At 38.8% G+C, this 18096-nt stretch overlaps 1 protein-coding gene across 2 annotated transcripts in view; it reads left to right on the top strand.

The window, feature by feature from the left end:
* Nucleotides 1-11981, top strand: part of klf12b (Kruppel like factor 12b) — an 89128-nt gene extending 77147 nt beyond the window's left edge. The window contains exons 5-7 of one of the 2 annotated variants that reach the window (XM_019882338.1): nucleotides 1507-1642; nucleotides 9810-9967; nucleotides 11176-11981. In XM_019882338.1, the coding sequence (XP_019737897.1) occupies nucleotides 1507-1642; nucleotides 9810-9967; nucleotides 11176-11357 (476 nt within the window). In that variant the 3' untranslated portion in view covers nucleotides 11358-11981. The remainder of the gene's footprint in view (nucleotides 1-1506; nucleotides 1643-9809; nucleotides 9968-11175) is intronic. The other variant, XM_019882339.1, reaches the window with a different exon arrangement.
* Nucleotides 11982-18096: the final 6115 nt, after the last annotated feature.

Raw genomic sequence — 18096 nt, 5'->3', positions numbered from 1 at the left:
AATTCATATAAGGGAGTTTCAATGGATGCCATGTTTTCTATTGACTGGATGTCTTTGTACTTTTGTTTCTTTCTGAATTACTTAAAATCAATATTTAATCACTATACTGATTAGAAGGTTGTTCATCCTGAATGTGATGTGCTGCAGCCTGGGAAAACTAAAGATGACAATTGACATGAAATCTCCCCCCGAAAAAAAAATGCCATAAGAAATCATGGAAATCCAAGCAAACCTTTAGGAGACAGAAATATTCACAAAAATATAGATTTTATAGAGAATAGCTATAAGTCCTACCTAAGTTGAAGGGAATGTATATGTGAAATGGGAATTAAAACTTTCCACGGGCCTCTGGTGCCATTGCATTGAACAGTCACATTCAACAACTCAAGTCAACAATTTTTGAAATGCTTCCAATGAGTGTACAGGGAGACGCTGCCTCAAGAAAGCCGTCAAGTTGTGCATGCGGTTGGGATACTTAGTGTGGGGCTCGATTCCGGTCACTATGTGGCCGAGTCACAGGGGCAGGTGGATAAGTCTGGTGAGGAGCTTTACCAAAACCGAGTAGACAAAAGTGGGGTTCCATTAAGCAATTAAAATAAAAAAGCCTGACAAGCACTGTCACTCACTGCTGAAATTTATCCAGCCGTTCAAGTTATTTTACTTGGAAACAATTCTGGTTCTATGGTTATCATCGTATTTGATTCACAGGAGCCGCTTTGTGTGATGTGAAGCAGCCTGAGTAAAATGTGTAAAAAGTTCGTTTTTGACATGCTAACTGAAGCTCTTTTTAACAAGACAAACAAAAAAACAAAAAAAGCTAAATTAGTCAGTTAAAATTCCAGTCGTGAATATGAGTTAGTCTCCATCATAGTCCTTTTCAACAAATGTTTTAAACTTCACCTTAAAAAAACGGTAATTGTATTGCACTGCTATTGTGTCACACATTCCCTGCAGGGAATACGCTATGTTCACAGATTTTTCTTTTTTGTGGGGTTTAAATTGCAAATGTCAAGACATAAGAAGGAGGTGGATACCGATGAAGATGTACAAGGTGGTGTGTCTTCCAAAATCAGAATAGTTGGTCTTGTCAGAGGTCAGTGCTCAGTTTAGATGTAGCCTCGCACACAATGGCCTTGGCCTTCATGCCAAATCAATGTTTCGTGGTGGATGTGCATGCGGCGCTGAATTTCAGATTATCTTTAGGAACAGACAATTTACAGTTATGAAAGACACTGGCATTGAAATGATTCGATATTCATGCAAGTGCAGGGAAGCATGCGTATGGACCAAAATGTTCAAATGAAACAAGATAACGGTCAGTTTTGACGAACACTGTCATGGAGGTAGTAAATTCGCAACACACACTGTGGTGTTGAAGCTGTAAGAGGCTAATAGAATATTCGAAAAGGCTTTTGTTGAACAAATATTGTATGTCTTTCCAGTACAAAACAAAGATGATCTTTGTTGTTTCTGCACCACCGTCATGGTCTCGTCTCATCCTCACAGCACACGCGGAACACAACGGCCTGTCGCCGCGTCACATCAAGAGTGACAGCGATGACGACGACCTGCCAAACGTGACGTTGGACAGCGTCAATGAGACCGGCTCCACTGCACTGTCTATAGCCCGCGCTGTACAAGAGTGAGTATTAGTCTCTTTTAGATATATTCATATTTACATATGCCATTCTTTCCATTCTTGTGTATGTGTTCGGTTGGGTGGTTTTATGTGGAAGATATTTATTTTTCGGCGTTCATATAATGTCTGGACTTTCGGTGCGAATGAATGGCCAGTCCCTTGACGGTGCAGGTTCTGTCGAAGTTTAACTTGACCAGAAATAATAAATAGATTATTTAATTTAAAAAAAAAAAGGATTACATGAGTACAAAAAACAAAAAAAAAAAAACAGTAAAACAGTTTAAAACACAATTCGTTCAAATTACTTTACATAGACATTTTTAAAAGTAATTACTGGTACACGGATCAAGAGATTTTTTTTTATTTTTTTTTATCAGAAATGGCTTCATGTGTCCCTAAACATATTTTTGATGTGGATTTCAAAAGTGTCTTGACTTTTTTTCAAGCACGGCAGGTTTTGGAGATATTTTGTTTTGTTTATAAATTAGACCTATAAAAGCTTGCGCGATGGATTTTACCATGCCTTGTAATTTATTCCTGGCTTTTCAGAAAAAAAATCCCACTTGTTGCTGAACTGAAATCTCTATTCATAAATATTACAAAATAAGATTACCATATTACATGTTTTATTATTATTATTATTATTATTATTATTATTATTATTAAACTCGTTTAATGGTCATTGAATCAGTGCAAAATAATCATCTATAAAATGTACTTGCATCTCTGATTAAAACGTTTCATAAATAATTGTTCAGTATAATTATTGGTTCCCAAGTGCATCATCCACTAAAGACTCTCCCAAATAGACCCCCCCCCCATTTCTCCCATCAGTCAAAAAACACGTAGAAAGCGTAATGATCACACTTAATAGTGCTGTTCACACATAGACATGAGTTTAGCTAATTTAAATGCTTGCTGATAACCAAAACAGTAGTGCCAACCAAGTAAACAGGTCTCCCAGATTAATTAAAGTGTTGAGCTTTATCTCAGGTTGTCAACATGTTTCCTGAGCAGTATCAATGCTCAATTAGCATTCCAGTAAACTCTGACATGCTTGTTGCCTCGCCCACTGGAACATATACTGCCACACTTTAAATCAATGCATCATTTTTTTAAAGCAATCAAAAATCTAAGCCACTCGTAGGGACCGTAATTGCCTTGACTGTGACTGATACCTCTCTATGTCACGGTAGACAGCTTGAACAACACAACCTGCAGAGTAGACGTCGCATCTGTGAGGCTGACTACAGATAAACTACTGCCGGTATTAAGTAATATCACTTTACATATGCCATCGCGCACATACAGACATTAAAGAAAAACCAAATGAGTCCATTTCAACTTTGTTTCAAACTAAAACAGTGGCACGTGCATCGCTTTTCAGATGAGTTCAAGTCTGGACTCATACCTCATGCTGTAAACAAGTTTACGGTGCCATATTAAAGCCTGCAATCAGCTCACCAGTGGGATCTGATATCTATTTTTGATGTAGTGCTCTTGAATTGTAATAGTAGTTAATGCTGTGGCTTGGTGACTGTTTCAAAAGGTCTTTGAACTTAAGTTACAATGTCAAGATCAAGGACAGGTTGACTTCCATAAATGTAGAAAATATCTTGAAAAGAGTACAGAGGTGGTTGTTGACATAAAAGACCTTGTCAATCTCCCTGGAAGTGCTTTTCCATCCTGGGCTTGGATGTAATGTGTTGCTGTGCAACTACATATACGGTCTCGCATGGCAGGCATACTTTACGGCCTCCGGGCATCGCGAGCTTCAGCGGTGCCAGCCCATCTGTGTTGAATGAAAAGACTCGCCTCTTGAGCGGATGACAGCGACGACGTTTTCCTGATGGCGAGCAGGAAGTCGGGACCCCGCCCCCCTCCTTTACCGCGAGACGTCGAGCCAGAACGGATGGTTATTTAGTGTAACTGCGAGGAAAGTGTCCCCAGGCTGTGCTAATCTTTCTCATGTGGGAACATGATGCTACCAAATAACTTCTGGACTCGGGAATTGCACAGTAACTGCCCATTGATCGTTGATACAATTTCAACTCGGACAACTCATTGCAACTTAAGCCGGTATCATCACACTGAAATGGTGTGTGCACACGTAGTGAATGTTTTTTTTTTTCTTTTGACAAAATGCATTCAATTTTGCAAACAGTTTTTCTTGTCGCCATCAAAGAAAATGTTCAAAATTTTGCAAATGGTGGCAAAGACGTTTACCGACAATTTGAATGGTCAAGACATTTTGAACCTGATCATTTGGACTCACCCTGACTCACCCATTTTTAATATACTTATGTTTATGTTTTATATTTTATATTTGTATTTATTTATATACAGTACTTTTTGTCTTCCACTTTCTCCCTTTCATAATTTTGCTGCTGTAAATTGGGAATTTCTCCATTGTGAGACAAATGTTTTCTTATCTTATCTTATCAAACTTGGATGAAATTTTGAACATGTTCAAACTTTGATGGCGACAAGAAAAACTAACAATGCAAATTGTCAGCAAATGTCTTTGCGACCATTTGCAACCTTGAACGAACTCTGACAAAAAAAAACAAAAACAACAACAAAACCCTTTGCTACATACGCACACCTGTGCAAACCGCAGCGAACCATTATTTTGATTTCATTTGGATTGATTGTCCAACGGAATTGTCAGTCCCACCGTTTAGATTACTTGATTTGATGACTGTGTGAAAACGCTCACAGTTGCAAAATTATCCTGCTGAGCTGGGTTCTGTGTCAAAGAAAAAGGCATTTTAATGCCATATCACGCCAGTGGCGTCTATTTGCAGGGTCACTGTGCGAAAGAGGTTTTCTTTTTTGAGAAAAACAAGCTATGTAGTGCTCCTGTGCAACACATTCAGATAGAATTGCAATGTTTGAAGATGCGCACGCACACGCGCACACACACACACACACACACACACACACACACACACACACACACACACACACACACACACACAACTCACACACACAGACACACGTGGCACTGGGTAATTCAGAGGAGAACAGAGTTTGGCAGGCCCCAACCTTTCCCTGCCCGAGCGTCCAGGCAGGCTGTGCCCCCTTACTCTCTCTCTCCCATCAGTAGACCTCAGGTGTCCCTGTGCCTCTGCTGTACATCAATACATGTTCCTGCGCCGTGCACAGCCACTTCCACAAGGAGGTCAACTCATTGTCCACACAGGGACCACACTAGACTTGAGTGTATGTGTGATGTGTGTGTGTGTGTGTGTGTGGGGGGGGGGGGGGCACATCCGTCTCGAGTTACACTCATATGCAGAGGCTGACACGACGCGTGTGCTCGTGTTAATGTACGGAGAGCTCCATTGTTAGTCTAAAAGGAAGGATGCATTTCATTCTGCGTTTGCTTTCACATATGCATCATGCAGAGCATCACAAAGGTGAGGTGTAAGGGCACAATTTTCATTCCAGGTATCCATATATTAATATGATTGAAATGAGAGAGGAGAGTGACAATGTGTGTGCATGCGAGTGTGTGTGGAGTAGGTTTCTTCAGGAAGCTCCTCCATATTCATGCGTTTTCCAGGGGAACAGTGGTTGGCTATTGTTGGAGGGCAGCATTTGAAGTGAACGGTGAGGCTGGAAGGAGTGTGTGCGTTTAAGACAGACTTCCTCAAGCTGGCAGTTGCAAAGACCACCAAAAGTCCTTATGACGTGCATCATTCATTTGTGACATAGGGGGCCCAGTGGATGACTGTTTAGTGCGTCGGTCTCACAGTGCAGAGGTGCAGGGTTCGATTCCGGCTCTGGGCTTCCATTGTGGAGTTTGCATGTTCTCTTCATGCCTGCATGTTTTTTCTCCGGGTCCTCCGGTTTCCTCCCACATTTCAAAAACATGCACGGCAGGTTAATGGAACAATCGAAATTGTCCCTAGGTTTGAGTGTGAGCATCGATGTGTGCCCTGTGATTGACTGGTAACAAGTTCCGGGTGTACCTTACCTACTGCCTGAAGACGGCTGGAATAGGCTCCAGAATGCACCGCAACGCTTTTGAGGATAAGTGCATCAGAAAATGGATGGATGGATCAATGGTCCTATAGCTGACATTGGGTGAGGAGGAGGGTATACCCAGGCCACATAGACATCTATTCATGCACACATTCACACCGATATCGACAATTTAGAGTCTTCAATGACTCGCTTTCATGAGTCAATGGTGAACGACGGTGCAGTCTTGCAGATGTAACGGCTAATCAAAACAAAAAAAATATATATATACTGTATATAAACACACACACACACACACACACACACACACACACGCACACACCTCCCAGCGCAAACTCTTTCAGCTCAAACGACACAAGCCAAGGCTAAGATTAGCTTTTGGGCTCACTTATATTTTATGGCAGTGCAGAACAACTCCGGAGTGAATGAGGATGTGTTTACTGTCATGTCTTATTTCACAGATCCACTCAGTGACATCATTGATGGAACGCACAAATTATGGCATGATTTCGACTTTGCATACATTTTAGCAAACGATCGACCAATTTCGATCTACTCGATCAGCGTCAAATATGCATGGTATAATATAATCAAAGACAGGCTGTGGCTTATAAAACAAGTTTCTATTTCCTCCTTTAGCTCTAACATTGTACACCCTGACACTCTGTTTTCTCTCTCTTTGACTGATAATGTAGTTACGTAAAGGCCGATTGGTGTGCAAATGTTGAGCCGGAGTCTAGACGATTTCCGTCAATATTAAGGGACTTAATGAATGCAAGGCATGTCGTGCTTCTGGGTATACTGTCCTCTAAGTCGACACATCACTTTGGCCTGTTACTCAAGACCTAGCGGAGCCACAGCTTGCGCAATGTGTAGGTGGCAGGAGTGCAGCCGTGCTTGGAGTCATATCCTCTGACAGGTACCACAATGGCCGACGGGAGGCCACCCAGGGCACACTTTCTCACGTCCTTTCCTGTTTTCTCTGCAAAGCCGCAATTAGACGCAGCGTGAGAACCTCATCCGTTAGCATGACCCGCTTTCCTTTTCGCCAAGCACACACATGCTATTGTGTTTAATAAAGCAGGATCCAGAGCTCCCCTTTCGGGTGACACACGTCTACACACACACATTCTGATCAACTTCTGTTCTGGAGAAAACGCAGAGAGGAACTTGAACAGAGGTCAGCAGTGTTTAAAATGCTTCAAAGTGCTACTTCCTTTTTTTCCTAGACACACAAATAAACAGAGGTTTGGACGCAGTGTGGCTGGGCTGGCTTTGACTTGACGCTCACATGAGAAAAGTCCCAATTGATGATCACACTGCAGCTATGTTACGATAAGATCAAAGTTTTCACATATGCAAAGGAACGGCTTAATGAGCTCATAGCTCACTTTGTAGTTCTAAAAGGCTGAATTACCTCCACATAGTTTTTTTATGGAGACTATTTGTTTTGATTTTACTCGCCCCCCCCCCCCTTTCTGCAGTGGCTCTTCATAAAGACCTGCGATGTTAATTGTACACAAATCACGTTAACCATTAAAACTTTTAACACGTGCAACATTTGTTGCCTGAAGTCTGTCTCAATCTATTAAAGGAGAGTTGCGATGGTAAAAATCCAACATCTGCCCATATTGACCTGATGAATGTACACTGGAAAAATATGGTGTGTATCAAATGATAGACTCTACTTAAAAAATAAAATCGAAATCCAGATGATTCTATTTTCAGTGGGAGGCTTTACTAATCACAAATAGTTCAATTTTACAGTAATTCCCTTTTTTATTTAAACTATCCCACATTAGTGGTCATGGAACCATGGAAAAATTGTGTATTATCATAAAGAAAATAGCCAGTGCTTTTTCAAAAAAGAAAAATGATGAGAATCAATGTCTAATTATTCTCGTTGGGGCAAGTGATTTCACAAATGAAATTAAATATGAACTTGAATATTTTTTTCTTTCACTGGATTTGTTCCAATTGGAAATCAAACATAAAATACATTCAAAAACCAAAATATTCAAACCAATTTATCTGTGCAAATTTTTCTTATATTTAATTAACAGTTGTAATATTTTTTTCATTTTATATCTTCATATTTTTACTTTTTAATGTCATCCCCACAACACCAAGTACAGTACTTTTAGTGACTCAACTTTTTTTGTGTTCACCTATGTCAGACTATTTTGAGTAACTTGTTGATCTTCTGTTGTTGTCATAAAACTAAACATGAAAACATTTTACTCATCATCAGGTTGGATTTTTTTTTATTGAATATCAATGACAATACATTACTAACACTTAAACACCAATATTTGCAAAACACTAAAAATGTCAAAATCAAACACCCAAAATCGTCAAGTTGAATATACTGTGTCGCTGAAAGTAAAAAGAGAGTTCATGAGAATTTCCTTTTCAGCTTCAATTTGGCAATAGGCCAAGAGCAACAGGTGTCTGACGCATTATCTTCTGCTTGTCTGTGTGTACCTTATTTTCGGGAGAATTTGAAAAAAAAAATGGTAAAAGATGCAAAGGGAAACAGGAAGTGGTGTTGCTGCGGTGGCGACAGTCCCTTGTGTGAACTGTCTGGCACTCGAACCCAGCCCTTGATCTTCCTCTCTCATGCTTCTTCATTTGCCCATCTTGAATGCACATTGAAATGCAATCCATACAACGGCGTATTTAGTCAGTTGGTGGCACACGGCAAACACGTTCATGGGGGGCCTCCACATCTGATTATTAATGTTTCTGACCAACTCAACCATATGAATTTGAAACAGTTCATTTCCTGAGGTAAAGTCCTTAAAATCGTTTTTAATGTAAATGATCAAACAAGTCAATCGTCTCAACACATTAACTGTAACTGATCAGCACAATAGTTTAATCAATAACAATAACATTTAATCAAGTTTGCCATTTCAACCACTTTAATCATCATAAAGAAAAGTGTCACTCGTGTCACTCTGCACTTGATTTCTGCTGCGTCCTCTGATGACACTGACAGCAGAGGGTCTAGTTTTCATGTCAATGGGAAACAGGTTGAAACTTTGGTAGTTTTGATCAAAAACAGTTTCCTCTCGCCTTCTCCACTCCACTGCGATAACGTCTTTTTCCACACAATGTGCCTGCAAGGTGCTGTAGTTCTAATTCTTACCTAAATCAAGTCTGATCATGCCCAGTGTGAAGATGGAATCGTCCACTGCACGAGAGAGCAGGAGGCCACGATATAAACGATCACAATAGGTTAAGCAATTCTATGGGTTGTTTTTTTTTTTTGAACATGTGAATTAAGACTAAAACAATAATTATTTAAAGAAAATATTTTCCACCATTTTTATGAGTCGTTTTGGGCCCTTAGACTGGAATACACATTTCCATAGTCCTAATAGGACTTTAATCTCGCTGTGATAAACTGACAAAAGACATCATCAAAGTGATACTGACCACTTACGGGTGTGGTAATGCCCCAATAACGGACAATGGAAATAAATCTGTCGTCGTTAATCTCAGTGGACTCGATGGAGATATAGAACACGTTGATAGGATTTGGAGGTAGTCAACATCTTTTATTATAATGCACGCTAACACTGCCACCTGCTGGTGAAATGGCACATTGAACCACAGACATGCACGTTCAATGTTTTGCATCTATCTATCTATCTATCTATCTATCTATCTATCTATCTATCTATCTATCTATCTTTCAAAAAGCTTTATCTTCACAAGGGTCGCGGGGGGTGCTGCAGCCTCCCCAAGTTGTCCTTGGGAAGTTGGTGGGGGACACCCTGAACCGGTTGCCAGCCAATCGCAGTCTGTCTGTCTGTCTGTCTATCTATCTGTTGAAAATTTGGGTACATGTTTTATGGGTAAATAGTATATCCATTAATTATCCGTGCTGCTTATCTTCATGAGGGTTGCCTGCCTATGGGAGTCTATCCCAGCTGTCTTCAGGTTAGGCGCAGTACCACACCCTGCACTGATCGCCCACCAATTGCAGGTGTTTATAGTATAATTGCTGAATATTTGATCCGACAACACTATTTACTGTCCCTATTATATGTAACCCATCGAAAAGTGCACGATTATTTTTGTCAAGCTGTTTAAATGGCTCGAACTCCTTTTAAACGACTGTCACACAGGCCAAAAATGTCACCGCCTTTGACGCTTCTTTTGTGTGTTTCAGTTCCATGTCGCCGTTCAGTATTGACAGTATACGGCGCCCTCGGAGGTCGGAGTCGCCCGATTCCAAAAAGCGGAGAATCCACCGATGCGATTTTGAGGGCTGCAATAAGGTTTACACCAAAAGCTCCCATTTAAAAGCACATCGGCGGACGCATACAGGTCAGTTGAAAAGAACGTGTTTGCCGTTTTGTTTGCTATGTTATGTGCTTGCCCAAAAACAGTTTTTAAGAAGATCATCATTGTCGTATTTAACATTATTTGGGCTGGTCTAACTTTGGAATGACACAATGAGCAAACAATACTGGACTGTTGCAAAATGTATCTCTAAGTCCAAGCAGGGAAGTTGACTGTTAACGTTAACAAGTAGTGCCTCTTGCCCCTAGCTGCAAAGTAATAAATAACGTAGTTGTAGATTAGGCCAATTTTGAAATGTCCAGAGAATGAAGTTTGGTTGCTAACATAAGCCGATAGCAAGCTCCACAGCTGCTCCACAGCACTATAAACTAGTAGCATTTTTTTTTGTTTGTAAAATATTTCAAATAATTTAGAAAATTGCCAAAATCTTAATTTTCACCCTTTGTCTGCTGTCTTGCGCACTTATTGTCTTGTCAATGCAAGGTGAGGTCAACCACTAATCTTAACTATTCGCGCTTGCCTCTCGCGAGCTATCTGCCACGTGGCTAGGTGCTAGGCAGCATTAGCTATCATGCTTTTTAGTGTTTATAATCTGCATTGGTGGCTTTCTTTTTACAATAAGTTTATTTTTTTAGGCTTTTATTCATACGACAGCAATGCATGATCATTTCACACTTGTAGAACAATTACGAATGTTAACGTTTTACTTGTACTTCAAACATCACCTGTAGGTTAGTATTTAGCTCAATAAGACAAAGGAAGCTACTGATATTTAGGAAAAAAAAAACATTTGGGCTCAGTTCTTGCGTGTAATCACATTAGATGGGTGGCGGTTCATTGTTTGAAAGCCACCGACTGGACACACTCGTAAAATTGCCACTTCTGTATTAAAAAAACAAACCAATTTGAATTTACCATTTTATTCTTCAGCGATATACGGACTCCTTTTTTAAATCCATACGTTTGAATAAAATGTTTACATTCAATTGAAAAAAAAAAGCTTTCTTTATCCAATTACACGGTCTGAGTGTGAAGCCGTGTATTTCGGTAGCGCAGCACACAACAACCACGTTGAGAAAACATTTTAGTAAATCAATTAATATCTGACAGTTTATAAAAATGGGAGTATTATAATGACCATCTTACAAAGTTGGATGCAGCTATTGTAAGGAGACACTAGAAATTGCTACATTTGTTTTTTTCAGAGCAGGTTTTTTGTGTGTTCCCGTTAGGAGAAAAGCCTTACAAATGCACCTGGGACGGCTGCACGTGGAAGTTCGCCCGCTCGGATGAGCTGACCCGCCACTACCGGAAGCACACGGGCGTCAAACCCTTCAAGTGCGCGGACTGCGATCGCAGCTTCTCCCGTTCGGACCACTTAGCCTTGCACCGGCGTCGGCACATGCTGGTGTGAGACAAGTGAGAAATTATCAGCCGGGAAGGAAGGAAGGAACCACCACACGTTGGGGAGCAGGATCTCCCTGGGAAATGTTCTTCAGCTGGCCTGGACACACGGGAGGAACATGACGGCGAAGAAGAAAGAAAACAGGGTCAAATGGGGATCCACTTGGAAGGAGCAGACAGTCAGGAGCTTTTATTGTCTTTTACAGCACTGTTTGGAAGTTTTTAACACAGACTCTTTAATCGGACGGGGGGAGAAGATGCAATTTTTGGAATTTTTTTTTTTTTTTGTCTTCATAATGTGAAAGACCCCAGAGTGTGGATTTCCCCCCCCCCCCTTTTTTTCTTTTCTTTTCATGATGCGGGCTTTCTGGAAGCAGAACCAGATTGGCAGCAGAGGGTGCCACTTGATCACAGATGATTTCCTCTGGCCTTTGCGAGAACCACCACAAACTCATTGACGCAATATCTATTTTTATGGGTGGGCCACTCTCAAATATCTATTTAACAGCCGCACCCCCCAACCCCCTCAAAAAAAAAAAATCTGGAGCCTCTTTGTTGGATTTTTGAGCTGTGATGAAGCAATCAGATCAAGTGCAATCTTAAGGATTACAACAATACACACACACACATACACTTACACACACACACACACACACACACAAAACACTTTTTCTTAAAATAACCTTTTTCCGATATCAGGGGCCACTTTAGACCTCCAAGGGCCATACTAAATTTGTGAAAAAATACGAAAACATTGGCCAAATTATTATTATTATTATTATTATTATTGTTATTATTATTATTATTACTCTTACTCCTAATAATAAAAATAATAATATGGATGATGCGCCTTTGTGGATAAAAATTTTTGGGGGGCCTTTTTTTCTCGAGGCTTCATTGCTGGCTTTATACACTTCAGCAAAATCCTGTACAGAGAACTTGGCAACAATCACGATAAGGACTCTGCTTTCCTTACTTCTTCTCTCAGCTGGTTTTGTAATTTGTGGATTTTATTTTATTTTTTTGCACAGCAGCACTTGACTTTAAAATGGCTGAAGTGTTACAAAGATGGCGGCAAATGCACACACATACAGAAGAGCAATACATTGTTGGGTGATTGATGTCAAATTTTATTTTTGCTCCCATCTGTGTACAAAATTTAGCTGCCTTGAATGTCATCAACTACAAAATACTTCGTCTGGATTATAATGGGAACTCCACTTAATTAACATTTTGTTACAACATTGGTCATTTGCATCCAGGATGTGGACAAAAGCATTGGGACGATATTACATAAAACCCCTGAGTGATGAACACAGTGGAATATCGAAATTCTCCACACTGCAAAAAATGGAAATAGAATCAGTCTGTCTCAGGGTCAAACTGTCACCCTCACAAAGCCCTCCTTCTCAAAAGTGGTGGGCCATGCATTTTGTAACTGGGCCTTGAGTTCAGATTTTGCCGACTTAATTCTCGTACTAAGAACCCCATTATTACGTCGCAATTATAGTCACCATCATTCCTGCACAAAAATGCAATGTTTTCAATAAATGTCATCGGGAACAGTTCAGAATCTTTTTTTTTTTTTTTTTTTTTAACATAAAATACACAGGGTCGTCAAACAGGTTAGCACATTTGCCTCATGGTTCAGAGGTCCAGGGTTCAATTCCAATTTCACTGGCCAAATAAAATGACGTGGCGGGCCAGATTTGGCCCCTGGGCTTTGAGTTTGACACCAGTGCTCTAAATTGCCCCTTGGTGTAATCGTGAGCAGGTCGATATGTACCCTGCGATTGGCTGCCAACCAGTTCAGTGTGTAACCTGCCGACTACCCAAAGACGGCTGGGATAGGCTCCAAGCATGCCCGCGACCCTCGTGAGGATAAGTGGCTCGGATAACGGATGAATGGATGGATGGATAAAATACTCACCAAAACGCTGGTTATTAAATGTATTAATTTGCACAGATTGCTATGGATGTGTTTTGCTATTTGTAGCTGGAACAAGTTTTGCTTGAAAGTCAATTTACGCCTTCCACCTCCTCAGACCACATCTTCGTACGCGCACAGGGTAGACGACTGGTGTAGCACGATGCATTGCATTCATGAATATGTGAACAGCGGACTTCAAAGCATATGAATCATTGTCGTATGTATTTTTTAAATCATCCCAATGGGCACCACGGTTATGGATTGGTTGGTGGAAGAGGTGGTCTCCATGTCCTCACTTCATGGTATGGCTGTGTTTCAGCCACGTCGAGACGCTAATGTATGACTAGTGTGCCACATTTAAAGGAAATGAAAGGAGACGTTTTGATTGACTGTGGCTCCTCCCACAGCAGCACCGTTCTCCCTCTTGCAGATCCTCTCGTTTGCATACATCAGCGCCTAACCCGCCTCCGTGCACGACATGTCATTTATTATCACAAAAATACAGCACTGAAAAGTATATCCGTTTGGAGTTTTTGTTTGTTGTTTTTTTTTTTAATGCGCAATTATCATAAAAAAAAAAGTCTTGTAAAAGTGGTAAACTAAAACATTAAGTTTCAATGAATTAAAACCGTGAAAGATAAGATTTAAATTCAAACTTAGAATGTGCTCAGTAAAAATGTAAAACGTATCATTTATCAACGAATATTAAAATATGTGACATTTCTGGGCTTTCAGCGTTACACTTTTGTATAAATTATATTCACTTAACTTGGGACTGTTGGGTGTATGAGAAGTTATTCAAGAACCTGTTGAAAAACCAAAGAAAGAGCCAAATGTGCGCATTTAATGATTTCAGGCTCGCTCTCTGAAATTAGCTATAGTCACGTCTCGCAAGATTTTCTGAAATCTTGCAGAATGTCTCCTCGAATATTTTCTTCTAGTTTTTTTTTCTCTAGTTCTGTGACATTTCCTTCAACAATTTTCTTTTCCACTTTCCCAATTGTACGTTTTGGGCGTTCAAAATTTGCGTTTCCACTGTGTTTAATTAGATGACCCTCCCCAATTCTTTTGTCCATATTTAACAATAGGACATCAATATTTTTTCACAATATTTGAACTATATTCAGAATTTATTTTCTTTAAATGCAGAGATTTGCTTCTTCTGCCTACAGTATTAAAGCAGTCAATATTCTTCCATAGTGAAATACAGTTATTGGAGCCAAGCCAGTAAAAGGAGCCGGTGACCCTTACACACACACACACACACACACACACACACACACACACACACACACACACACACACACACACACACACACACACACACACACACACACACACACACACACACACACACACACATATAACGGCACCTTGGAAAAAAACTCGACGCCCATAACCACCCACCCTCATATACATATTAACCCCATGTGTAACATGTATGTGTTTGCTTTATTTATGTACTGTATATAATTTGTGCACATATCAATGTGTTATGTTAGTGACAGAATATCAGCACCTTGTTTGTTTATTATTAGTCGTATAATTTTTTTGTAAAATAATTTTTATGGAAGATGTCAATTTATAATCAAAAATAACCACCATTATCATATTTTATGATTCATATAATATATATATATAAAATATTTTATGATTGAGGGTCACTTCAACACGCTCATATTACTTTTCTTTCTGTACAAATAAAAAATTGTAATATATGTGATGACGTTTTTAAGATGCGCGTGTGTGTATATACCGTATAAATACAGTATACTGTATATGCGTTGGCTAAAGAGGGCTCTTTGATTCGAGGTGCAGGATTTATCCATAGGCCTTCTTTTTTTTTTTTTTTTCTTCAGAGAGTGCCATTCAAATTTATTTGTTGTACACAGTCAAACATGGGGCTAAATGCTGTTCATTTTCACTGGTTTGGATTAGCAGTTACACAAAACAATAAAATTTGGACATCACCTGATATTTTTATGTTTAACTGTTCCACGCTACTGTTGTTTGTTATTTCAGTGCAAAATGGACTTAAAATTTGGTTAGAAAGTACTGTCCAAGTGGTCCACGTACTTTCATTTTTTGGTTTCTCCAAAATAAGTAGATGATTCATATTTTTTGTTTCGTATTTTTACATTTCAACATGTTCCACGCAGTTATATTTCTTGAAGTTGTAATATCGCAAACATGAAGCTGATCCAATTAGTTTGTTTGTTTTCCATTTGGAACATTTTGCAATATGTTAGATTAGAAAAAAAAAGAAAGGGGGAAAAAAAGTCATATTTTTTAGCCGGTCACTGACAAAATTACTAAGATGCGCTTACCTCAATATTTTTTTTCCAACCTAATCAACATAATTTTGTTTCCTCATTAAATAATCTGAATTTAATGAGAAATCAGTTACTTTTGGTGTGTCCAATAATTTTATCAGCTTGTTGCTATTTGGTAATCGAGCAAAAAAAAAAAAGGCAAATTGTTTAAACATTATTTTACATTTCCATCCATTTATTTTCCAATCCGCTTATCCTCACGAGGGTCGCGGGGCGTGCTGGAGCCTATCCCAGCTGTCTCTGGGTAGTATTCGGGGTACACCCTGAACTGGCTACCAGCCAATCGCGGTTATTTTACATTTTGTGTTGAATATTTGTCTTTCACCTTGTTCCACACAATCACATTTTTAGCCTCTTCAAATAACTATTTGGGTGTATTTTGTTATTGTTATACATTAACATGCAACTACATTTTATTAGCTGGAAACAAAAACAAGTTTATTCAATTTGTTTGAATTAAAATATGCCCTCATATTCCAAACATAACCAATTCCAAGAAAGGTATGTCCCTAATAGTGAACAATTTCAAAATGTACCCTGAATCTATCCCTAAAGGCATACGCCTCAGAATTTGATGAACATTTTCTGGAAAAATAAAATGCCCCTTAAATAAAAAGTTGTACTCTTTCGAAAGTCAAACAGTTTCAAGATTGGACTCAAATGCTCCGGAAAAAAAGATTTTCCTTCTAAAATTGTGCGGTTCCAAATGCCTTCTAAATTTAGCACATTCCAGACAAGAGTGTGGTTTAAAAACTTATTTTTGAATGAGCCAAAAAAAAAAAAAAAAAAGTATATTATCAGATAAGGTTTCAAAAGTGATCTCTGAAGCAGCACAAAGACTCTGGCTGACATCCTTTATTTTTGTTAAATGCTGAGTCCATTTCACAATTTTATGCTTCACTGACTCATTGAAATTGTGCGTAGCGAGTTGATAAAAAATATTAAACACAAATAAAGTTAATACTGGGTAAACTATGATTTCGTTGAAATCATATCATGAAATTGTGTGGTTTACATCCAACTATGAGGTGAAGTCTCTGTATTAGATTGTTTTCAATCAAATCTTTCGTGGGGAGTGAAAAGTGTTCCTTCTCAATGAATTGTTTGTATACACATATCAACAAAATTCCCAAACATGATATGAATTTGTTTCATCTTAGCAGTGTCTTGGAAAAAAAAAAATAGCATCCTGATCCGACAGGGTGTTTTGTATTTTCTCTTCAACATCTTTTTTAAAGCATAATTTTGCAACGGTAACCAGGGTCAAAGTTATGCAATAATAACAAGATGAATAATAATGTAAATAAATAGTGCCTCATTCGACATTACTGCTCCGCGCAGCATTTTCATTTGACAAAATCGTTTGTACGTCACAAAGCAACAATTGAGGAGGGAAGAAAACAAAAAAAGCACAGACAACGATATGCAAGTCGGATCTCTCATGTTTTAATAACATGGCGATTGCATGTATTTGCCGCATCCACTCACCGACATCGCACACTGTTCATCACACATTTTCTTACAAACAAAAAAACAAACCTTTCTGACTCACAGGAATCAAGTTTGTGTTATCCCGCATAAAAAATAAAATAAAACAACACACACACACACACACATCAAGGAATTCTACTCTATGTTGATCGATGCTCTTTTTTAAAAAAAATAAATGAATCTATCAGTTCTATATCTACTTACTTTCAATGTACTTTTTGATTTTGAGATTTGAAAGAGTAGTGAAGCTGGCGGCTGTGTTTGAATTTGCAGATATTTCGTACGGTAAATGGTTGTTCTTGTATTTATGTAAAGTGAGTGTATTGTAAATAGCTTTCAATTTTCTTCTTTTCATTCTCGACGTAATGAAAAATGTGAGCTCGCTCAGCAAACCCTAAAAGGGAGATTTTGCTCACGGAATAACAACACAACTGTACATTTTAATTTTTTTTTTTTTTTTTTTGGAGGAGGGAGTCAAATTTTGAAAAAAAAAAAAAGGTGCCCATTTTTTTTTGTGTTGCTCTTGTTTCTTTCTCAGTTGTTCTAAGTAGCCTATCCAGTCTGTGCTTTGTCTTCTACTTCTTCTGTATGTCTTTTTTTCCTTATGGATGGAGCTGTGAAATTTAAATCAGTTTGAAACATATAAATGTATATTAATATGAATGGAGGCATGAAGGTTAATAAAATTGCATTTGATATGTAACGCTTGGGTTATATCTTGTTATTCTTTGGTTGAAAAATATTGGGATTATGGGGAACGTAAAGTATTTCCAAATTTTGATTGGCTTCAATTTATGAGGGAAAAAATGTGCCTCTGTTGTTGTACAATTCTGAAAGTCACCCATATTATTTTTTTAGGCTCTCACGTCAAATGTGAGATTTAGTCCAACGGTGGATGAGTCAGGGAGAGTTTGGCTTACCGGTACTCGTCTTCACTGTAGCTCAATTTATTTTGTTCCCAAAAAAATAACACTCACCCTCCACCAAAAAAAGGA

The sequence above is a fragment of the Hippocampus comes genome, unplaced genomic scaffold (genome assembly GCF_001891065.2).
Source record: "Hippocampus comes isolate QL1 unplaced genomic scaffold, H_comes_QL1_v1.1 scaffold111, whole genome shotgun sequence".
NCBI classification, from domain to species: domain Eukaryota; kingdom Metazoa; phylum Chordata; class Actinopteri; order Syngnathiformes; family Syngnathidae; genus Hippocampus; species Hippocampus comes.
Note: the sequence above shows the minus strand (reverse complement) of the source record. Positions and strands in the feature narration are given on the sequence as shown.